Consider the following 22,671-nt stretch of genomic DNA (forward strand, 5'->3'; position numbering starts at 1 on the left):
TATTTACATCTGAATTGGCTGCAGATGTGCTTTGTCCCCAAGTTCAGACGAAAACCAAAATGTCTGTGAACCAAATCAGATCATGTCAATGCAATTCATTTGTTCCACTTCCAATCCACCAAAATATTAACAAAAACACTTTATTTTTTATTTTTTACAAAGAAGCATTATCTTTTAACATGCAGAAAATATATATAAATATGTTTACCTTTATTGAAGACTTGAAGGTGATAAAGGAGATGAGTGGAGGCGTTGAGTGAACAAATAAAATACCCACACACACATAAAATGATTCCCTGGCCGGAATCTGTCTATAGTGTTCCACCTGGGCCTGTCCACAGGTCAAAACACAACAGTTGGACAATATCAGTTGTCAGCAAAAAACCCAATATCAGACATCTTTAACTATAATGGGTAATGAAAGTGTAGAGATGTTGATACAGGCGTTATTTCATGTCTAGGGGGGCTCTAATAATGTTAAAAAACACAATCAGTCGGGCATAAACAGGATTTCTAACAACAAAAATTTCCCATTTAGGAATGTGGAAATTCACTTATCAGGGTCGGGTGTAAAATCAGTAAATCGTGATAAAAGAGGGACTCACTGCAATGATCTCATTTAACATCGCTCATCAACAGCACTGCTAACCCAAATCAGGGTTCGATTCCACCCTCGGACATCTCTGTGTGGAGTTTGCATGTTCTCCCCGTGCATGCATGGGTTTTCTCCGGGTACTCCGGTTTCCTCCCACATTCCAAAAACATGCTAGGTTAATTGGCGACTCCAAATTGTCCATAGGTATGAATGTGAGTGTGAATGGTTGTTTGTCTATATGTGCCCTGTGATTGGCTGGCGACCAGTCCAGGGTGTACCACGCCTCTCGCCCGAAGGCAGCTGGGATCGGCTCCAGCACCCCCGCGACCCTCGTGAGGAAAAAACGGTAGAAAATGAATTCAATGACATTTTTGGGGGGGAAGTAAATCAATATAACGCAGGACATTTTGTCATCGTAACTTGCCCGGTCTGTTTGAGTCCAACAATGAAGAACACGCATATGGATGTTTCACAACCATCGCATCTCTCACTCACATGCACATGAACGCATCGTGAGAGCTCGCCGCCAACACCCAGAAAGCCAACGAATCACAAACCACATCACATCTCATTCAAGCACACTTAACACTTAATTAGGGCAACTTTGTTTTTGTTTTTTTGGGTGTGTGTGGCTGTAAATAGATTTTTGGTTGCGCTTGGAACATTTTTGCTCCAACACAAGTATTGACAATTGTGGCCAGCTTTGTCATAAACTCACAAGAAGTGAGCGATCCTGAGCTTTGAACTCATCCGATGGTTATGTAAGGCCAAAGGTTTACTTCAAGCGCTTGGAATAATTGTGTACACATGTCAAATCAAACATTTGTTTGAAATGAAATGGTAAATGAGCGTATCATCAGCTGATGAAATCAAGTCTGGTGCAACGTCCGAGCCACAGCTGCCCGGGCGGTTGGGGGCCCTCCACACCAGCTGCACAGCCGCTGAAGAAAGTGCCACCAGGTGCCTGGGATTTCACGCCACCGTCCCTCCTCCGCAGGTTCCCACGCGCAGTCCGCTGAACCGTTACATGCACCATTAACAGCGGCTGTTCCTTGGCGGCATCGCAGAGGGCCTGCTTGCTCGCCGCTACTGCGTGCTTCTCAACATGACCCATGAATGGTTGTCGAAATGTGCCCTGTGATTGGCTGGCCACCAGTCCAGGGTGTACGCCACATGAAGACAGCTGGGGTAGGCTCCAGCACACCCGCGACCCTTGTGAGGATAAGCGGTAGAAAATGAGTGAATTAATGAATGCAGTCATACTAATGAATCAGTGAGACTCGAGTCTTTGTGAAACTTGAGTCGTCATCAAAATCGATTACCCATGAGCAAGTGAGACGTGAGTTTCGGTTACTTTTTTTAATTTTATGGCAAGGGTGAATAACAAATGGACCATGTGGCTATTTAACCATCCCAAATGAATAATTTTGTGGTGAGTTTACTATCTTGATAGCGTTCCGTAAAGCAGCATGTGATGTCCTACACGTGTCTATTCCTTCCCATCAGCCTTCTGGCAGGCAGCAGTCTATCTTACGGCAGGACGAAAGCCTCCTCGGCTGACAGGGGGCCCTAATTTCATTAATTATAAAGCAATATGCTGCTGGCGGCCCCTCTGGAGAGGGCTTTACCCAGCGCTGGCATCTGTTCAGTACAAACACAGCAAGGGACGAAGGGAATGGAAGGAGGAGAGAACAAGGACATGTCTGCCTCCTGCTACGGTTGAAGCTGTAAAGCTGCACGTCTCTTACACGTTGATGTCTGAAGACCATTCCATCTCAGGGTAAGATCAGAGAGTGCGGTAAGACAGACATTCATGCAAAGCAGGCCTTTAATGAGAAGGGGATCCCAGATACATGCAAGCAGAAATAGATTTCCAACAGTGGAAATGTAAAGGCCATAATAAAGTCCACTTCAAAGGCTGTGATTTTCTTTGCATTTTTCCATTGTTGTCAGATATACATTGCAAGGCCGGGAAACAAATTACAGCGTTGTGGTTTATTCCGCTGCTCTCAAATGTGGTCAAACATTTATTTTTTTTCCCCATTTCGAAAAATCCTGTGTTCCCAAGCAGATGATGCACAAACATTTTGTACACCGTTTCACGACTAGCATTCCGCTTGTTTGGATGAGCGGAAAGTAAAACCCGTAGAAAATGCTTAGCAAAGAAAAAACAAAGACGATGCTTCATCCAGAGACACACACAAGTGCAAAAGCATGTAACCAAAGTGAAAGCTGTTTACACGCTCATTGTGCATCAATTATAGAGAACAACACATACACACCATGTGTGTTTTGGTTGTTTGCGTTGCCGCAAAGTCACACAGCACGGTGATAATTATGAGCGTTTTGTTTTGCTTATGGTCACATTCAGGCAAGACAAACACGAACCGTAACCACCTGTTTTTCAGCAATGCATCACTTCTATAGTCCTTTACCCAATTATTATTATTACTGCTACCCAGTTCATGTTTTTATACCAGTGTAAAAAAGGTGAGCAACTTCCTGTATCACTGAGCGGCTTTAATGTGATTTTCAGCTCTAATTAGATTTAAGTCACTTAGTGCATCATAATGATGTTTGGCTCGCAGAGCAACAGACGCCGTCCATCAGCCCGATGAAATATTAAACTGACCTGCCGCTGGATTGTGTGTGTACACCCCCCCCCCCCAAGCACACTGTGTGTCCACACAACCAGCACACACACACACATGCACGCATATCTGACCTACATTCTTGTACACAAACAGTGTCAGGAGGGGCAACAAACGTGCACGCGTGTGTTTGTGTGTTGGGGGTAAAAATGCGCAGGTGCATTGAGCCGTGAATCTAATGCAAAATTTGTGTTATCTTCCTGGCAAATAATTCATGATGCCGCATCCCAGGATGATAGCACAACTCTACTTGTCATCCCCGCGGTTGTTGTCACCCTCCCTGATGAATGATATTTTATTTAAAATAGCACATGGAGCATAAACTAGTAAATAAGTGCAACTACAGTACAACTGGCAGCTCACAGGCGGGATCCCAACTGGCTTCATCGGTGCCACATTTGCCATTCAGGAAAGCTGCAAGGATGTCGACAAGGAAATGGTCGGCTGTCTGGCCGGTAAAGAAGGTTTTGTGTTCTACATGGAATCGGCAGAGTTGTGATTATCCGTGGCTATGCTAATGCTAACGCTGTGCTGCCATCTGTGAGAAATTAACAGCCTCCACCGTGCCGTGCCACACATTGGAAGGGGATATTGTTGGCTGTCAGAGTCCATCCATTTTCTATGGCGCTTATTCTCACTTAAGCTGGAGCCTATCCCAGCTGACTTTGGGCAAGAGGCGGGGTACACCCTGGACTGGTTGCCTGCCAATCACATATAGACAATCAGCCACACTCACATTCACACCTAACATGCATGTTTTTGGAATGTTTCCTGACTGCGTGGCCAACATTCTCACCACCCCACCACCGTGCTGGTGTCACGGTCTAAGATGGACAAACCCAGTATCTTATATTGTTGCTCGATGCTCCAAAGCTGGAAAGCCCACACACACGTCCCCAACAGGAAGTTACCCAGCATGCTTTGAGGGCTATACATTACTATGAAGTGGTATTGTGTCGCATAAATATTAAAGTGTTAGGATTTATTTTGACATCATCTGTGTGGTGCGGTTACATTGTGTGTTCCATTTTTTGGATGCACCGTAAGTGAGGGGGGCGCTTGATATGATGACTTGTTGTTTTGTGTGAGTATATGTGTAAATGTCAAGCTACTTCACTCTAAAGAGTTTCTCAAGCAAATTGATTACCTTCTGCAGCCGGATACAGCAGTATGGCTCCGGTCCTGGTTGTGGAACTGTGGACCAACTATACATTCTCTGTAGGGGCCGGGAGGGTGCATGGCAGTTTCTCCAATCAGTCCACGGGTTTTCACCTAGAAAAGGATGGAGTGCTATATATTTGTTCAGAATGAGATCCTGCCCCAAGCGGAAGTACCTAACCTCTGGGTGTTGTTCGTAAGTGAGAGAGGGATGAAATGTAAGGTCGAGATCATCATCACTGTCCAAATCTGCTTAGAAAACTAAATTGGCAACACTATCTGCAGAATAGTGTAAAATGCCAAATATGTATGGCTATAGCCACAGCCATATTGGCCAGCGAAGCCCCGTAGTTCAAACAGATGGCGCACAAAGAAAAGCATCTGAGTGCAGTCACCATGCATTCCCAGACTTGAGCCTTCCAGTGATTCAGCTGAGAAACCATGGCATACTACTCCCCCTTTGCCAATGCACCGCCTGTGAGAAAAACAGACCAAGAGATGGACACAGGCGAGAGAACAGTGGACCGAAAACCACAGTGGAACTCAGTCATGGCCAGCCAGGCCCGCCACGCCTCAACCATGTGTTTGTCCAAACCTGTTATTGCTGGCACTGCACCGTCTCGAAGAGATCAGTGTATTCTCACTGAGGAATGCAGATGCTTTAAATAGCATAGAGACGAAGGACAGGGAATCAGAGATTTGTCTGCAAATTACAGAGCCAGAGTGGAACCCTTCTGTTAGGGTTCTTTTTTTCATCAACCTCTGTCTCCACAACTGTCTGACCCAAGTAAAAGGTTCAATTTCTCTGTGAGAAATGCACAGCTGGCTGAGAATGTGCCCGGGTGTTTCTCTCACGTCTCTTTTTCTTGGGACTTAAAAGTAACAATATGACTACTGTGCAATTTCATTTATAGTGTATGTTTTGCAGGCGCAAGTAAGATTTAAGATGTTTAGCTGAAATGTAGAGCTGTGTGTTCCTGGAGCTGTCTTTTTTGGGAGGGGGCTAAATGAATCAATGAATTTAAAAAAATATTATTTCGTCGTTTTTATCTTTAGTTATTTATTTATTGTCAAAATGTTTCGAAATGGCCATTATTTTGAAATTCTGGACAGGAAACGTGGATCTTTACGCTCTTATTTTGATATTAAATGTTCACACATGCAGCGGCAGGTATAGTATTCTAATAAAATAACGCCCTCGCGTGGCAGTTTGTTGCAACTGCTACATGTCACGTTCACCAGTACACAGTCACACGCACGAGGCATGTAACTACCTTTGTATCCCTCCGCTTAGTTCCCCGGTTTCAGGGTAATGATGCGCAAAGTGGATAAATAAATAGGGGTTCATACACGGTAAGTCAGGGGTCTCCAGCCAGTAGCTCTTAAACACTCTTCAATTAGCTCTCCAAAGACTTTATTCATTTATTGTCAACTCCTATACCCACTATATTAGAAAGTTAGGTTCGTTCGTAGTTAGGAAGCAGTTTGGGCGTGTGACCAATCACAGCGGAGTGGGAGAGCCCAAAGCAATAAATTAAGACAGACGGTTTTGGTGGGAAGCACAAATGCAAGGAAATTCAACGGGAATAGGTGCCGCTTCTGGAAGATCTTCTTGAGATCTTCCCGCAACTCAATATAAAAAAAATAGCATCCCCTGCTTCCCCAATTAAAGAACCGTGGTGAAGTTAGTTTTACGTTGGACGTTAATAGTTGCTAAACATGATGACGTTCCCTTTTGGTGACATATGCTTTTGCCATCAAGAGATCATGACAGTGTGATGACCTTTTATATGTGTAGTTCCACATTTGCGTCCACGCTAGTTGGTTAACGGGCAATGTTGATCTGTGATATCATGAGTGGCCACACGGTGGTGCTATACAGTTAAAATGGGCAATCATTTGTGTTCATTTGTGCTAGCTATGCTGGCTTGTACTTACTGTTGTCACGTTTGGGCATGGTTGTGACCCCGGGATGCAGACACAGGAGCGTAGTGGTACCTCCACTCCACTCCGCTCTTTAATACAACCATAAGTAGTTGCAGCAACTCACAATGGGACGAGCTTCCTTCCAAAATGGAAAAAGGGGGAAAACATATGACAGAGAAGACGTATAAGCAGACGTTCATCCAAAGCCAACCAAACATTCACAATGAACCAGCGAAACCAACTAATTACCAATCACAAACAGCTGGGACTTGCAGCTTCGAATTAAATGAAGTAAAGGTGACTGCAAATAGTAAAAAAACAGGAAGTGCTTGCAAAATAAAACAGGAACTAGGGCGAGCCACCAAGAAATAGTGCTTCAACTGTGCTTTGAAGAGAAACAAACCAACTGCACACTGTCTACTATTGGCCACGGGGGGGGGGGGGGGGGGGTCGTGGAATTACTATTAACCATTACTGATCATTAACCACAATACTGATACAGATTGTTTTTACTTGGAGTACTTCAATCATTTTACCTTTCATTCCAGTCCTCCCACTCACAGCAGTGAGTTTTTTTAATAATAGTATAGTATTAAATAGTATAGTATTAGTATTAAAGTAATAGTATTAAAGCTTTTGATAGAATTAATCACAATACCCTTATTATTATAACAGGAAGCAAAATGTAAAGCTAGGAGAATATACATCTGCAAGTTTGAATGTTATATGTGGCGTATCTCAGGGGTCTATACTAGGACCAAATTAGTTTAGGCTGTATATCAATCATGTCAGTCAATGACTTCTTCAGACGCTTGGGTTTTCAGGAACCCCTATGCAGGGTTGACCTTTTCCAGTTGGTCTAGAAACTATTAATAAAAATAAATGCATTTTGACATCAGTACCCTCCCCCCTGAGATATACCAACAGGCACGCAAAAATGCATCAGGAAGCTAAGAAGAGGTTGCTTTTAGACCTGCGTGAAGTGCCTTGTGATGACTTCTGCTGTGAATTGCCCATGAAAAAATAATAACAATCATAATCTCTGTAGTCTATATGTCTAATATAATATGTTTAAAACTGAATAATAAGTGTTCTAATTCTATTATAATAGAAGTTATTGGGTTTGTGGCCTCACCTGCCTGGTGAATGTAAAGGTACTTTGCTTGATCCACTGTAAAGACCTGTTACATGTTGGCTAGCAGTATTCGGGATCTTTGTGAATGAAAAGGCCACACATAAAGGCCACCGTTGTTTTGCTGATACTGGGAGCAGTGAGCCCTGCCCTGGACGTGCATTCTGGTGTTTTGATCAATAGTGATGAACATGTCAAAACGGGACAACAATAAGTGACCATCACACCCGCGTGGCCATACATAACCAGATTTGTTATAAAACCTATTTGTATGACAATACTTTGTGCTGTGCCATCATGCGGCTACTTAATATAAAAGGGCAGCGAAACTAAGAGCGCCGAATGAGCATCAGTTGGACCCCACCGAGAGGACAATGGGAAAGGTAGGTTTAGCCCCTTGCAAACAGAATGTTTAAACATAGAGCCCAGTGTGTGAGATGGTGCTGTGCATATCCAACTTTTGCAGATCATTTTCTATGAGGACAGAAATTTCCAAGGTCGGCACCATGAGTGCATGAGTGACTGCGCCGACCTGCACCCCTACTTCAACCGCTGTAACTCCATCCGGGTGGAGAGTGGCTGCTTCATGGTGTACGAGAGGCCCCACTATCTGGGCCACCAGTACTTCCTGCGCAGAGGGGAGTACTCTGACAACCAGCGTATGATTGGCATTAATGACTGCATCCGCTCTTGTCGCATGATTCCAGTGGTAAGTGGAGGTCTGAGCAGAAGGACGGCTCAAAGCTGCATGGGGTTTCTTACGTTCAAAAGAAACAACATACGCTTGAAGTGAAACAAATGTGAAGTCTAATACTGGCTGTGCAAAACATTAAGAAGTTTTGTTATTTTTGTTTGTTTCTTCTCCAGCACCGAGGCTCCTTTAAAATCAGGTTGTATGAGCGGCCGGACATGAGCGGCCAAATGCAAGAGGTGAGCGACGACTGCCCAAATGTCCAGGACCGCCTGCGTATGTCTGACATTAACTCGTGCAACGTGGTCGACGGCCACTGGCTGCTGTACGACCAGCCCAACTACAAAGGCCGGACCTACTACCTGAGACCTGGCGAGTACCGCAGATACAGCGACTGGGGGGGTGCTAGTCCTCGGATTGGCTCCCTCAGGCGGATCACTGACTCCATCTAGGACCTTCTTCCTCTCTCTCTGTTCGCAATAAAGATGCTTGGCTTAAACGGTGTGTTTTGGTTTTTGAGTGAAGCACATGAAAGACCTTCCAGCGTGATGATCATGAGCATTGCTGGAACAAAGCAAACGCAGTCACTGAGGTTGTTTGAGGGCATTTATTAACAGTCATGGATGTAGACAGTGTAATATTTCTCTTACAGAGTGATCCTTTTGATGGAACCCACCCTTGAACTCAAGCTCCCCCACTCGTTAAAAAGCCTGTATTTTCCAGGACGTACCAGATACTGGCGACCCCTATAGTGGGGATGCTCAAAGAGAATCCAGTGGCCGTCAATCACGTTGCAGGAGTGGATGTCGTTAAAATGGAAGCGTTCATACAGAGAAGGGCAGTCATCACTGAGATCCATTGTCTGGCCCCTGAACTCAGGGCGTTCGTAGATGACGAGTCTGTGGGAACCTTGAAGCTGAGGAGGAGACAAGGTGATCCATTAGTTCTCGTGAGGGACACACCCACTGGCATAGATATCTACCTTTGGGATCATGCGGCAGGATCTCACGCAGTCATTAAATCCCATCCAGCGTTGGTAGTCTGGATATTCGCCTTTCCTCAGGAAGTACTGATAACCTGAGAAGTCAGGTTTCTCGTAGACCATCCATTCCCCACTGTCCACCCTGATGGAGTTGCAGCGACTGAAGTGCGAATGCAGATCAGAACATTCGCCGCTGCACTCGTAGGAGCGACCCTGGAAGTTTCTGTCTTCGTAAAAGATGATCTAGAAGCAGATTAGACGAGACCAGTTAAGGAAAATCCAGAATGTTGTTTCAGACAAAATGATAGTTTTGCATTAGAGTTGATCTGTGGGTAACCCACAGAGACACGCAGCAAAACAAGCGGCCTCACCTTTCCCATTGTGTAGCTAACCCTGGTCATACCGCTGCAGGCGCTTCTGGCCTTTATAACCCGCAGATGACCCGTGTCATTGTAGGACACAACAATGAACGGGACGGTCAGCACTTTCTCTCCAGCAATGCATATTTTTCTGTTTGGTGGGGTGGTCGATTTCTTTTCGTTGTTTTCATGTAAGCAAAGCCTACCTCAACATATACAGTAGATATTTTATTTATGTTCCTTGGATGATTGGCATTACGTAATGAGATTGCACTCTAATGATCATTTCCCCATTCTTTTTCAATGTCGAATAAAACCAGGGATAGTCGGTTCTTCCAGAATTATAATAACAATTCCTGTGACGTTTACATGAACATGTTTGGAACAGGGGATTAACAAGAATAACAAACAGAAAGACAGTTGATATGAAATAAAAATAAAACAAACATTATGTGAGTGTCTTTTTTATTTAAGTCAAACGAGGTTTGATCCCTGGTGGAATTCCGATCAGCCGTGTGTTTTCTCCTTGACGTGCTTGCAAGCAAAAATGTGGCAAACTACACAGCAAAATATGCCAAAGAAATATTATAGTTGTTATTTTCACTTTGTAAACAAACCACCATTCAGCTTTGTATCAAACCTCATCAGAGCCTCTGCTTTGAAAACATGTTAGGATTACTTTTAATGTGCAAATTGTTCACGAATAGTTTTAAAAAATAACATTATTTTACTAACAGAGGCTCAATATTGGCTTTCTTGATACACTGATATTATCTAATATCGATATTGACTGCAGTTCTTCACTCAAATGAATGTCATTTTATCTATACATTTGTATGAACACAAACATTTCTCTTTTATTTATCTGACACCATGACTATAGTTTGTGGTCTGCAGTTGTCCCCCCTTCTGCCTCTTCTACTCGACATGTGATTAGAATATACTTTAAGCCACGCAGTCACTGTTAATGGAGAATATTAGGTGGATTTTCACCAACAGAGGACACCATTTAAAATGCCCATTAATTTTAAATGGAAAAATGATCAACATCAAATGACACTAAATGTGGGAATATTTAGAAAAGTCATATCAATGCCCAATATAAGGTTTTAATGAAGTAATTTGGATGCTTTGGGTGGGCCGGATTTAAAAGAAGTTCTTCACGCTCCACTATTGCACAGTACTGTACGGCATACTGATCAATGCCTAAACATTCAAATGCATTGCAGCCTTTTTGAAAGGAAACAAGAATACTGCTCACCAAGCAGCAGCTTTTATATGATTGGCTTTCAATGTCTATTATCTGTGTCAGCAGGGCATCGCTCATTTTATACGTCACCACTGAGTTTGCTATTGTTTGCTCTCGATCCCCCATTGTGGCCGTGATTGTGAGCTCGGCTCCACCTGCATCACTGAGAGTGATGACGGCATCACTTTTCGGGACCCATGTTTACCTGGAAAGACCTGCTTTCTCTGTCTTAATGTAAAATTAGCATTTTAAAAGTTGATATGAAGTTGCTTGTAGTGAGAGGAACACCTTTTGTCCTTCATGTATCCACGCGTAAAGAATATGTGTGTTTTAAATCAGAACCAGATGAAATATACAGCACAAAGATTGTTCTTGTTGTTTTACTTTATTTTGATTGAGAGTGTTTATACATGACTGCGAATCAGCACACATCCATGATGCGTCTGATGGAGCTGATCCTCATAATATTGCTCATGCCGCTTTCCCGGAGGCTCCTGTGCTCTCCTGGCCTCACGTAGATCATACGGCCTCTAAAGTTGGGCTGCTCAAACAGCAGCCAGTGGCCCTCCATCACGTTGCAGGACTGGCAGTCAGACATATACAGGCGGTCCTGGAGTGACTCGCAGTCCTCCACCAGCTCCTGCATCTGACCCGTGAAGTTTTCAAGCTCGTAGATCCTCATCCTGAACTGTCCCCTGTGCTGTTGAAAGAGTAACATGTGATGACAAGCCCATCCAGGAGATTGTGTCTCCACGGAAATGTTCTTACCATGGGGATCAGGCGGCAAGAGCGAACCGTGTCCATCACCACTGTTCCCATGCCCATGATGCTTCCAATGCGCAGCAGGTCCGAGTACTCGCCCCTTCTCAGGTAGATCTGGTTACCCATGAAGTTGGAGCGGTCGTAAAGCACGAAGCAGCCATTCTCCACCCTGCAGGAGTTGCAGCGGTTCAGGTGGAGGTGGATGTCTGAACAGTCGCTGCTGCATTCGTAGGAGCGACCCTGGAAGTTCTTCTCCTCAAAGAAAATGATCTGGGAAAGACACACACAGTGCAAACTTTTAACAGTTTTGCTACACTCATGTAATTCCAAACTGTGTGCAACTCTGGCTTGGCTGTTACCCTGCCCATGGTGACGCTTGTAGTTTTTGCAACCATGCCAACAACTGAGCCCATTTTATACCGACCCTCAGCCTCAGACAACCTGGCACACCTTTGTGTCAAACATCATGACTCATCACGGGCCTGCATTCTTTTGCCTGTTTTTTTTTTGTTTGTTTGTTTTTTGCAGCAGACCTCTATAGCCATTATTGAATTCATTTTGGGGGCGGGGGGGGGGGGGGGGTAATGCAAGCTCATCAGAGAAGCAACACGTTCCTCAAATTATTACTTGTACATAAATAAAATCTATAGAGGAGTTTCCAGCTCGTATGAGACCTTTTGTGTCAGGTCATCACATAGATGGTCGCCACTATCAATTCCATAGTTGAGGTTTGCAGCATTAAACAGCCACTTCTAACAAAGGCTACATTCTGACATACAGTGAAGTCCGTCACCCTATAGTGATACAGCCTGGCACACAATATAGAGTGATGACTCCAGGGCTTTAGCACAATCCATGTGGAAGTATTATGACAATGCGCAATGTATAAAAAGGGACAAGGCTTGATGCTGAAGCTGTACATCTGCAGTTATCTCACAAATACCATGACCATGGGGAGGGTAAGTGAGAAATGGTGGTGCATCACCATCACGGGCTGAGCAGCTTTCCACTCACAGACGTTGGACTTGGCACTCTTCTCTCACAGATCATCTTCTACGAGGACCGCAACTTCCAGGGTCGCTCCTATGAGACCAGCAGCGACTGCCCCGAGCTGACCACCTACCTGAGCAGGTGCAATTCCTGTCGGGTGGAGAGCGGCCTCTTCATGGTCTATGAGAAGCCCAACTTTAAGGGCCATCAGGTGCTGGTCCGGAGAGGCGAGTACCCAGACAGCCAGCGTTTGATGGGGATCAACATGAGTGACTGCATCAGATCCTCCCGCATGATTCCTCTGGTAGGTTCATGCAAGATGTTGTGAGATCTTTCCCTAAACCCTTTTTGCATTTGTTATTGACTTTGCTTACAGAAGCTTGAGCATTTTGATTCTTTGACTGTGTTCAATCACCTTTTGGTGCCGGTGTCCCCCCCCCACAGCACAGGGGACCCTTCCGAGTGAGAATCTACGAAAAGGAGAACTTCGGGGGCCAGATGCACGAGTTGACTGACGACTGCGACAACGTGGACCGCCTGCGCATGTCCGACTGCCAGTCGTGCAACGTGATGGAGGGCCACTGGCTGATGTTTGAGCAGCCCAACTTCAGGGGACGGATGCTGTACCTGAAGCCCGGCGAGCACCGCAACCTCCGTGAGATGGGCGTGAGCAACATCATCCGAATGAGCTCCATCCGGCGCATCATGGACACCTGTTAGCTTCATCTGTCACTTGTTGAATAAAGCAAGCTGAAATGCGGAAAACTGACTCCAGCTTCTTCCATCATCATGTTTTCATGTCAGTGTTCCCTGTTGTGTTCCCCACAGCCCCCTGCATGTTGTCCTGTCATAGCATGACTAGAACTAGTCTTCATTCCCATGCAATGCTTGAAGTACATTCTTGTTTACCTCCATCAAGCATGGCCTACATTGCCATTCAAAAGGTCTGAATGCTGTAAAAGTGGCACCAGAAACGACTGGAGTGATGTGGGATGCACCATTGAACACCGCACACCCCCCCCCCCCCCTCCACCCCCACCCTTCAACCACACCACAGCCCTCCCTGTTCCAGCATGTGTTTGATTGCCAGTCCTCATCACGGTGGAACAAAAGCCAATCAAACAACACCATTTTGCTGATATGTAAATCCACCTCATCTGGGTATCAAAGGCTTGCCTCGCTCTGCACATTTTGTTTATCGATAAATACTTTGATGGGGCTGCAGCAAGGACCGAGTATTGCAGGGCATCAACATGGGGAAGGTGAGATCAAACCATTATGACTGTTGTGGGGTCTTGTCCAGTGCAAATGCCTCACAGTGTTGCTCCTGTCTTTGCCAAAGATCACTTTCTACGAGGAGAAGAAGTTCCAGGGCCGCTGCTACAACTGCAGCAGTGACTGTGCAGACCTGCACACCTACTTCACCCGCTGCAGCTCCATCCGGGTGGAGAGTGGCGTGTGGGTGATTTACGAGAGGCCCAACTACAAGGGCTTCCAGTACATCCTCTGCCCAGGAGAGTACGCTGATAACCAGCAGTGGATGGCCTTCAGCGACAGCGTCAAATCCTGCCGCGTGATTAAGAACGTAAGCATCATGTGATCACAGAGTAGCTTTTATTTCCTGTGTTATTAATATCTCCGGTACGCCCAGGTTTACGGCAGCGCCTGGAAGCTGAGACTGTACGAGAGGCCAAACTTTGGGGGTCAGATGGTGGAGTGCAGTGATGACTGTCCATCGCTGTACGACACCTACAAGGTGCGCGAGGCCTACTCCTGTGTGGTGACCGATGGCGCCTGGGTGTTCTACGACCTCCCCAACTACAGGGGGCACCAATACCTCCTGGAGCAGGGCGAGTATCGGCAGCATGCCGATTGGGGGGCCTCCTCTCCTGGCGTAGGCTCCTTCCGCAGGATCACAGAGTTCTAGCCGCCACTGGAAAAGCATTGACCATCAATAAATGAGAAAGAAACTCCAGCAGACTCTAACTGTTTTCTCTCGTTTGTTACCGGTTCACACACATCACGTATATGAGGCAAGATGGGCTGATGCTAAGGGCACAGAGAAAGTTGAGACTTTTTTAAAAACTTTCAAATATGCACAGGATTTCACATTTTTGAACAGGTTTCACAGTAACAATAAGGTACACAAAATGACAGTATTTAATGAGGAACTACTACCAAACCTGAACCACTCATTCATTCATTCATTTTCTACCGCTTTTTCCTCATGGGGGTCGCGGGGGGTGCTGGAGCCTATCCCAGCTGTCTTTGGGTAAGAGGCGGGGTACACCCTACACAGCCAATCACAGGGCACATATAGACAAACAACCATTCACACTCACATTCATACCTATGGACAATTTGGAGTTGCCAATTAACCTAGCATGTTTTTGGAATGTGGGAGGAAACCGGAGTACCCGGAGAAAACCCACGCATGCACGGGGAGAACATACAAACTCCACACAGAGATGGCCGAGGGTGGAATTGAACCCTGGACTCCTGGCTCTGAGTGCTAACCACTCGACCGCCGTGCCGCAAACCACTAATCATTAGTTTTAAAATGAAAAAACTTACATTGCTTCAGATATGCCGCACGGTGGACTAGTTGTTAGGATGTTGCCCACAGAGTCAGAAGACTGTATGTGCTTGTTTTCTGGTTACTCTGGTTCCCTCCCACTTTCCAAAAATATACCATATGTTAATTGAAGACTCTAAATTGTCCATGGATATGAATGTCGACACGTGCCCTGCTGGCCAGTATTGCATAAATGTAGCTTATATAGAGCATTACTGTGTGTAAAACTGAGAGGTTATATAAATTGTTCATGGTTTTAACTATTCTGATTATTTTTTCATATTTGTATTTTGAGGTAACGGTGTTTATATTATTATATATAGTGGTTAGCATGTCAAAGAACTGGGTTCCAATCGCTGTTTGAGCACCTCTGTGCAGAGTTTGCATGTTCCCCGTGGATGCATGGGTTTCCATTCCCAAAAATATGAGTGTAAGGCTAATTGATATTTTCTATCAATGATTTTCTCAGTCATAGATTTTATTTTTCACCAGTTTAAAATGGAAAAGGCTGCTTTTATTTGCTTCACACCCATAAATTGAAGACATGTCAGTCATTCGTGTCATTCATGTCATACATTAATCAAAATCATGCAATTTAATCAACCCAACCTTAAGTCACAAAGAATTGTTTGATGCAGCAAATCTGATCCCAACTGCCTTTTTTCTTGAGTCAGACGTCAGCGTTCATTCAAAATTTCAGTATCAACACATATAAAGGCCAAATGCAGCATCAGCTAATGTGCCAAAGTTAATGGGCAGCTCATTTGAATGACAATCATTCCACTGGCATTGCATTTCATCAGCCTTCATATAAAAGTGGAGTGGCAGCAAGGCAGCCCGAATGAAGGATTTTGGTGTGATGAAACTGACAGGGAGCACTAAGTGACCATGGAGCGCACAGGGAAGGTGAGTAAATCGCAGACCGACTGGAAGTTAGCCTTCATTGCAATGCGAGTTTGATTATATCTTCTCATTGCAAAGCCACTTTTATGACCACAAAAATGATGAATTCCCTTTTTGTAGATTTTCTTCTACGAGGACAAGAACTACCAGGGTCGCTACTTTGAATGCAGCAGTGACTGTCCTGAGCTCAGCTCCCACTTGAGCCGCTGCAATTCCATCCGGGTGGAAGGCGGCACTTGGGTCCTCTATGAAAGGCCCCAGTACATGGGGTACCAGTATGTGCTGGTGCAAGGCGAGTACCCCAACTACCAGAGCTGGAATGGCTTCAACGACACCATCCGCTCCTGTCGCCTGATCAGACACGTAAGTCCTGTGAAAGGAGAAGTGGTGCTCATTATCACTATTTTAGATATTAGTATTACACCTTTATTATATTCAGTCCGTTAGCTCAGTTTTATGGCTTCTCATAGAAGGCCTCCTTGGCAATCAGAGTTGTGCAACACTTGCATATGACCGATGGAAGAGGCAGACACACGAGCTTCACTTTCTCTTGCACACAGACTTAACTTTCATGTTTTAGAGGGGGCGTGGCATCATTCTTGATTAATTTCGAAAGCTTTTAAATTGTGTGATCATCAAGTTCTCCGACAGCAACACGGTACTTCCTGTTTGCATTCCAGCCTCCAAGCAGGCACAGGATTCGCATCTACGAACGTCCAGACTTTGACGGCCAGATGATGGAGTTCAGCGACGACCAGCCAAACCTGCAGGACCGTTGGCGCTACCGGGACGTTCACTCGGCTCACGTTCAAGATGGCATTTGGGTGTTCTATGAGCAGCCGAACTACAGGGGGCGTCAGTACCTGCTGGAGAAGGGCGAATACAGACGGCATGCCGAGTGGGGGGCCCTTCTTCCCACCGTGGGCTCCATGAGGCGTGTTGCAGACTACTAGCCCACCGCCTTGAAGCATCCATCTCCTTGATCCTCCCCTGCAATAAATGCACGAGCTTGAGTGTTTGTTGTTTGTTTTTATTTGACGGCAAAAGAACTCAAAAAGGTAGAAGATCAGTTATGGTGAAGGTGAAGGTTGTTGTTCAACCAGTGTAGGCATGAGGTGTGCTAGCACCCGGTGAGGGATGGCAAAGCCCAGAAAGAGCTGAAAAAGCTTGTGATGACACAAGCAGATGGTAGAATGCCAACAGGCATTGTTGTGAGGTGCCGGAAAACAATGAGCAGCACCGCATATCTGACTCTCAGCTTGTGCACAAATACAGACGAGTAATGCACAGCTTAACTGATGTGCTGATGATCCCATTTGGAGTCTGAATCATATCGTCCACTGTCAATTTGTCTTAATCTTATAAATACCGTGGCTTCATGGTGTCCACCAAATACATTGGTCAGGCTACGTCCCGCAGGACGCTACGCTCCTCCAGGTTCATCATAAACATATTAAATCTCAATTTATTTCAAAATTCATGTGGATGAAAAGCTGGAGAACATACAAGCGCCACACAATGCTCGGTCAAACAAATCCCACCATGTGGATCATCCTTGACCAAAACGAAGGTGAATAATAATTATGTAAGCAGAATAAGGAAACCATTAACCATGACATTATGAATGCCTACAATACATGTGACTTCTGAGTCAACATTGGCCTTGTAAATCAACAACTGCAGCACACGGCTAATGTTTGAACAAGGATCTCTGTGATTCGTCACTTTTTAAGTATAACCCCAACAATTTGCTGAGCCATGAAAAAGAGGTCAGGGGACTTTGTCACAAGTTACCATGATTAGTTGTATTTGCACAAGGGCTTTACAAGTTAGTTACATTGTAAGTATTCATTAAATACAGATACCTGAATGAAAATATCGTCAAATATAGTTGTTGCTGGTCATAGATAAACGACTAAATGGGGGTATTATGCAGAAGATAAATAGAAATATGGATAAGCGTTTTCATGTGTTTTTGTTTCTGTACTGTACTTCCCCATATAGACGTGATTACGTAATGGGCCGTCTGGCCCTTTAAGAGGGCATGAATGAAGCGAGGCCATTCATAAAAAAGCACAAGGGATGTCTGTAAGTGCGCTCTCGGAGTACATTGGCTGACATTTGATTGACGTTTCAGTGAGCCAATGAAAATTGAGCACGGGGCTTGGCTCGCATCCAGTGCCTGGAGGTTCTCCATTGACCAAAAATCCGCAGCCGAATTTTTATTCGAGGCTTTGCGGGGAATGTAGGGGAGGAAACCCTGGTCGAGTTCAACTTCCACGCTGTTGAGAAACTTCTCTTGTCAGGTGAGACGAGGTGCGTTGTTATTTGTGATATTATTCATCCTGGCAACGGTTTCGTGTCTTTTTTTTGCCATCACGCTGCAGAATCATTCGCCATTTTATGACGGAGAGGTAACAGTGCGTCCATTTTTGGATCGCATCTATCAACGCAGTGCAGTTGTGTATGTGCGGCTGTGCGCGCGCGCAACTGCGACTCTTTTCGACCCGTTTGTGTCGTCGATCGTGCCTCTTTGAGCTGTGTTAAAATACTTGTCAATGGCGAGCTGCCCCTCCGCCCCCACCATTCTCGGCCTGCGATCAAGTTTCACTTCATTGTGAAAAACAAGCACCCGTCCCCCCGCCCCCTCCTTGCGTCAACTCCATTCACACTTTTGTTTACCATTGGAATGTCACGGTTCCAGTCACTAGAAGTCACTATTTAACAAATACAAAAGTTATAACCTTTATGTATTCGGTAGGAATATATATTAATACTTGGTGAATATTTATTTGACTCTATTTACTCCAGGGTGAAGACTTCCGCAACATGGACTGCTTTTATGACCAACAAGTCCCCTTTGTGGTACCAGAGAGTGTAAGTCAATGTTGTATCAGAAGCATTCACGATTGCCAGCTGATGCCGAACCCCTGCTGTTTGTGTACAGAAATGCCAAACAGACCGATGCCTCGGAGACCGGAAAAGGAAGTTCTTGGATGCTGGCTTGGATCAAGACACAGAGGGTACGCCTGCCATGTTGTCCCGTCCTGTAAATCTGTGGAAAATGTTACATTTTGGAGGTTTACAAACAAAAAATGCTTTCTTTATGTGTCTCCACAGACCTTTTCCAAGATCTGAGCCAGCTTCAGGAAATTTGGATTGCAGAAGGTACAGAGCAAGGCATTGTGGGATATGTGTACTTCCTGGGATTTATGTAACATCTGACCTGTTTTTATCTGTCCCTTGACAGCTCAGGTTCCTGACGATGAGCAGTTTGTCCCAGATTTCCAGTCCAGTAACTGTGAGTAGAGCATGTGTGTGTGTGTGGGGGGGGGTTACGTTGAACATCAATTATTTAAGCCTTCCTCATGTTGGGATTGTTTGTGGTCGGAAGGAACAAACACTTGGATGTTGTGCAATACATCTGTAATGCGCCATTAGTACATCTTATTGGTCAGCAAAATATTCACATCACCTCCATCTGCTATCCATTTGTTGTTCGCATGCTTTATATTAAGATTATATCATGCATATATATGGTAGCATGATGTTTGTCATTAATATGTTTCAAAAGGATCTGTTTATTGTGCTTTGTATTGTGGTTAAATGTCAAACCTTGTATTGACAATATATTTCAATGAAATCTTATATAAAAGGCAATGGAAGCATAAATGGTGCATTTGTTACCTTGCAGTGATATTTCAAGGGCCGCCGGTTAGCAAAGTGAAGCGAGAGTTGAGCCCGTCCAAAGATGTGTCCCCCTGCAGGACGCCGCACGCAGATGTGTGCCTTAACAGCTACAGGTTAGGATGCCTTCCCGCCTGAGGTGTAACAATGTAAATTCACATCATGCGGTGCCGTTCCACAGTGCCTGTGACAGGAAAGCAGCTCAGTTCACGGTGCCCTTGCAAAGGCGGGTTACTGGCTGTCCCGCAAACCAGGTGTCCACCCCAAACCCCACCCACCACCACAGCTTGCCACAGCAGCATGCCAATCAGAACCAGCCGTTTGCTTTGCCACATCATCCTATCCACTGCCCCGCTGGAGCCTTTGGTTCTGAACAGAGGTGAGTTCTTAACCCAGTCTTACTTAAAGAGCACAACCTTATGGCTTTTGACTGGAATGTCCTCTCAGGTTTCAGAGACATATGTCTGAACCGTGTTTGTCCTTTCTACCGCCGAAAAAAATGGACAACGTGCCCTACCCACACTCAAGCCACGTTAGCCGCCCGTTGTACCAGCGGCATCTGTCAGAACCTCTGGCTCCACTCAGTGGCCGAGCCGTTTGCAAACAGGAGCTGGTGGACCCACGCTACCCGGAGGCGGTACCCTGCGGTCTGAGCGGGTCCAACTTCAACCATGTCACCATCAAACAAGAGCCGCGGGACTTCAGCTTTGACACAGGTGTGTATGGGGATCATAAGTGGGACATTACAATGGAATGTACGACAGACGACAACCAAGATGTCACATATGCCGTGTGTCGTGTTTACATGTCGTGCAGAAGTCCAAACCTGCCAGTCATCATCCTTTGGCAAAACGTCAGGCGTGTACCACAACAGTAGCACAGGTGAGTGTGTGCTTTTGTCAATCTGTCAATCTGTTGTTTTTAATTTCATTTTGTGTTTTTCCACTGTCAGGATTTGCTCGTGACTCAGAGGCACACTTTTACTACGATGATGCTTGCGTTGTTCCAGACAGACTGGAGGGTAATGTTGGATATTATTATGCTTTTGTTGGCACACACTCACATAGCACAATTAGAGTTGTGTAACACTTGGGAAAATGAAGGCAGACGTGCAAAAGATTAATTCTTATCACTTTCTCACAAGCATAACTTTCACTTTCACACAAGCTTAACTTTCACTTTCAAACAGCCGCTTTACATGCTAGGTACACCCCCAGCATATCAGCCTTCCTTTTTGATGCCAATAATGCCAAACACATTGCTGTTATTTTTTTAATACGATTTCTAACCCTTGACTACTTTTTCGATAACAAGAACCACCTTTCACAGTAAAATGACCAAAGATGCCTTTTTAGGTAAAGTCAAGCAGGACGTTTTGCCATACCAGCGCCGCGGCTCCCTGCAGCTCTGGCAGTTTCTCCTGACACTGCTGGACGACCCGGCCAACACGCATCTGATTGTGTGGACGGGGCGCAACATGGAGTTCAAACTCATTGACCCCGAAGAGGTTGGTCAGGCATGACGTCATACACTGAACCCTGCAGTGAGACATCATCAAAGGTGTGGTTTGATGTTTTCCTCTTTCATCCAGGTGGCCCGGCTCTGGGGCATCCAGAAGAATCGACCCGCCATGAACTATGACAAGCTGAGCCGCTCACTGAGGTACTACTACGAGAAGGGCATCATGCAGAAGGTAAAGGAAATCACCCTGATCCAAAAAGAGGCGATGAGCGCTGAGGTTCTCTCCTTTTGATTGATTCCTCCTGCAGGTTGCCGGGGAAAGGTACGTCTACAAGTTTGTGTGCAACCCCCAGGCGCTCTTCTCCTTGGCGTTCCCAGACAACCAGAGGCCCAGCCTGAAGCCCGACCCAGATGCCCCCCTACCGGCTGCTGAGGAGGACGGGCTGCCCCTGCCCTCCTACGAGGAGGAGGGTCCTTACTTGGCGGACGGGAGCGAGCAGTGCATTCAGAGACTGGCCTTCCCCGACAGCTGCCTGTACTAAACCACGGTCTCCGGTATCAGATCATGATGAGGCGTTTAAACTCTATAAACTACCTTCACTCTGGTATGGCTTTGTCTGTTTTAAACCTCTCCCTCACAGTATTTCAGTCATATTTCTGCAAACAACAATCAGATCATTTGTACCGGACTCACATCACTCACAAATATCTCTGAACACTTTTATTATGAAAAGCCGGCAAGGGGAAGTGCTCAAATTCAACCAAAAACAATCTCTCCAAGCCATGCAACTCTAACTTGCCTGAAAGGGACTCTCATATTTTTCAGATGTCCTCTTATAAACACGTATATTGGAATGTCTTTTTTTTGTGTTTTCAAAGCTAATATTTTTGGCATTATATGGACTTGTATGTTTTTTTTGTTCCTTGAACTGTTTTATGACAAAAAGTACTGCTACTATTTTTGATTCACTCCTAGCATGACGATTTCTTACAACCAACTGTGTCAAGGTACTTTTCTGCATTTTGTAAAGTAGAGTCGCTTCAGTGTGTAGAAACGCTGTATAGTTATACTGTATATGAATATATTTTTCCAAACGGCAGTGATTTGCGTAATGTGTCAGCGACAGAGCGACCTCGTGCTTTACTGATTACACATGGATGTTTTGTTCTGTGATCAATGGAGGAAAGTATTGACCTTCACATGCTATACGTGTGCCTTCCGTTAATCTTCACTGATACAATAAAACTATTTTACTCTAACATTTTTTTGGATAAATTGTGTTCACTTTAGATTTGTAGGAACTCGCCACTAATGAAAGGTGATGTATATTTGGGATCATGTGGGGTCAACAATGTGGCAGTTGATAAGAACTCTCCAAGCGAGATTGGACGCAGTAGGACAGTTAATTGAAACTTCTTAAAAGTCCTAAATGTTGTGGAACAAGAAAGTTTATTCTTTGATTAGAAAAAAAATTACACAATGATGGTCTGATCCAACCGTGTATGGTTTTCTACGCACCATTCTTGTGTATTCATCAGAGCTAAGTTAT

At 45.0% G+C, this 22,671-nt stretch overlaps 7 protein-coding genes across 8 annotated transcripts; 5 read left to right on the forward strand and 2 right to left on the reverse strand.

Moving 5' to 3' along the window:
- Nucleotides 1-7,762: 7,762 nt before the first annotated feature.
- LOC131104345 (gamma-crystallin M2-like) lies at nucleotides 7,763-8,652 on the forward strand. Its single transcript, XM_058051412.1, has 3 exons — nucleotides 7,763-7,845; nucleotides 7,929-8,171; nucleotides 8,330-8,652. Exons 1-3 carry the CDS (start codon nucleotides 7,837-7,839, stop codon nucleotides 8,603-8,605), a joined length of 528 nt encoding a protein of 175 aa, XP_057907395.1. The 5' UTR covers nucleotides 7,763-7,836; the 3' UTR covers nucleotides 8,606-8,652.
- An 84-nt stretch (nucleotides 8,653-8,736) lies between these two features.
- On the reverse strand, nucleotides 8,737-9,536 carry LOC131104342 (gamma-crystallin S-1-like). Its single transcript, XM_058051409.1, has 3 exons — nucleotides 9,507-9,536; nucleotides 9,136-9,378; nucleotides 8,737-9,069 (listed from the first exon to the last, which is right to left on the reverse strand). Exons 1-3 carry the CDS (start codon nucleotides 9,534-9,536, stop codon nucleotides 8,800-8,802), a joined length of 543 nt encoding a protein of 180 aa, XP_057907392.1. The 3' UTR covers nucleotides 8,737-8,799.
- A 1,573-nt stretch (nucleotides 9,537-11,109) lies between these two features.
- On the reverse strand, nucleotides 11,110-12,007 carry LOC131104341 (gamma-crystallin M3-like). The gene is made up of 3 exons (XM_058051408.1): nucleotides 11,865-12,007; nucleotides 11,512-11,775; nucleotides 11,110-11,443 (listed from the first exon to the last, which is right to left on the reverse strand). The coding sequence occupies exons 1-3, from the start codon at nucleotides 11,916-11,918 to the stop codon at nucleotides 11,165-11,167; spliced, it is 597 nt and encodes a 198-aa protein (XP_057907391.1). The 5' UTR covers nucleotides 11,919-12,007; the 3' UTR covers nucleotides 11,110-11,164.
- Nucleotides 12,008-12,353: 346 nt separating this feature from the next.
- LOC131104340 (gamma-crystallin M3-like) lies at nucleotides 12,354-13,260 on the forward strand. Its single transcript, XM_058051407.1, has 3 exons — nucleotides 12,354-12,464; nucleotides 12,551-12,799; nucleotides 12,940-13,260. The coding sequence occupies exons 1-3, from the start codon at nucleotides 12,387-12,389 to the stop codon at nucleotides 13,213-13,215; spliced, it is 603 nt and encodes a 200-aa protein (XP_057907390.1). The 5' UTR covers nucleotides 12,354-12,386; the 3' UTR covers nucleotides 13,216-13,260.
- Nucleotides 13,261-13,592: 332 nt separating this feature from the next.
- On the forward strand, nucleotides 13,593-14,470 carry LOC131104344 (gamma-crystallin M2-like). Its single transcript, XM_058051411.1, has 3 exons — nucleotides 13,593-13,757; nucleotides 13,838-14,080; nucleotides 14,147-14,470. The coding sequence occupies exons 1-3, from the start codon at nucleotides 13,749-13,751 to the stop codon at nucleotides 14,420-14,422; spliced, it is 528 nt and encodes a 175-aa protein (XP_057907394.1). The 5' UTR covers nucleotides 13,593-13,748; the 3' UTR covers nucleotides 14,423-14,470.
- Nucleotides 14,471-15,817: 1,347 nt separating this feature from the next.
- Nucleotides 15,818-16,991, forward strand: LOC131104343 (gamma-crystallin M2-like). Its single transcript, XM_058051410.1, has 3 exons — nucleotides 15,818-15,976; nucleotides 16,094-16,336; nucleotides 16,654-16,991. Exons 1-3 carry the CDS (start codon nucleotides 15,959-15,961, stop codon nucleotides 16,924-16,926), a joined length of 534 nt encoding a protein of 177 aa, XP_057907393.1. The 5' UTR covers nucleotides 15,818-15,958; the 3' UTR covers nucleotides 16,927-16,991.
- A 1,130-nt stretch (nucleotides 16,992-18,121) lies between these two features.
- Nucleotides 18,122-22,381, forward strand: LOC131104339 (ETS translocation variant 5-like). Of its 2 annotated transcripts, none has more exons than XM_058051404.1 (13): nucleotides 18,122-18,279; nucleotides 18,785-18,850; nucleotides 18,921-18,996; nucleotides 19,094-19,141; nucleotides 19,224-19,274; nucleotides 19,668-19,776; nucleotides 19,842-20,039; nucleotides 20,108-20,376; nucleotides 20,477-20,542; nucleotides 20,613-20,681; nucleotides 21,016-21,167; nucleotides 21,252-21,353; nucleotides 21,430-22,381. In XM_058051404.1, exons 2-13 carry the CDS (start codon nucleotides 18,803-18,805, stop codon nucleotides 21,661-21,663), a joined length of 1,422 nt encoding a protein of 473 aa, XP_057907387.1. In that variant the 5' UTR covers nucleotides 18,122-18,279; nucleotides 18,785-18,802; the 3' UTR covers nucleotides 21,664-22,381. The 2 variants fall into 2 exon arrangements, with proteins under 2 accessions (XP_057907387.1, XP_057907389.1); XM_058051406.1 differs by having other exon boundaries at nucleotides 18,124-18,289.
- The last annotated feature ends 290 nt before the right edge of the window (nucleotides 22,382-22,671 follow it).

Source organism: Doryrhamphus excisus, chromosome 16 (genome assembly GCF_030265055.1).
Source record: "Doryrhamphus excisus isolate RoL2022-K1 chromosome 16, RoL_Dexc_1.0, whole genome shotgun sequence".
Lineage (NCBI taxonomy): Eukaryota > Metazoa > Chordata > Actinopteri > Syngnathiformes > Syngnathidae > Doryrhamphus > Doryrhamphus excisus.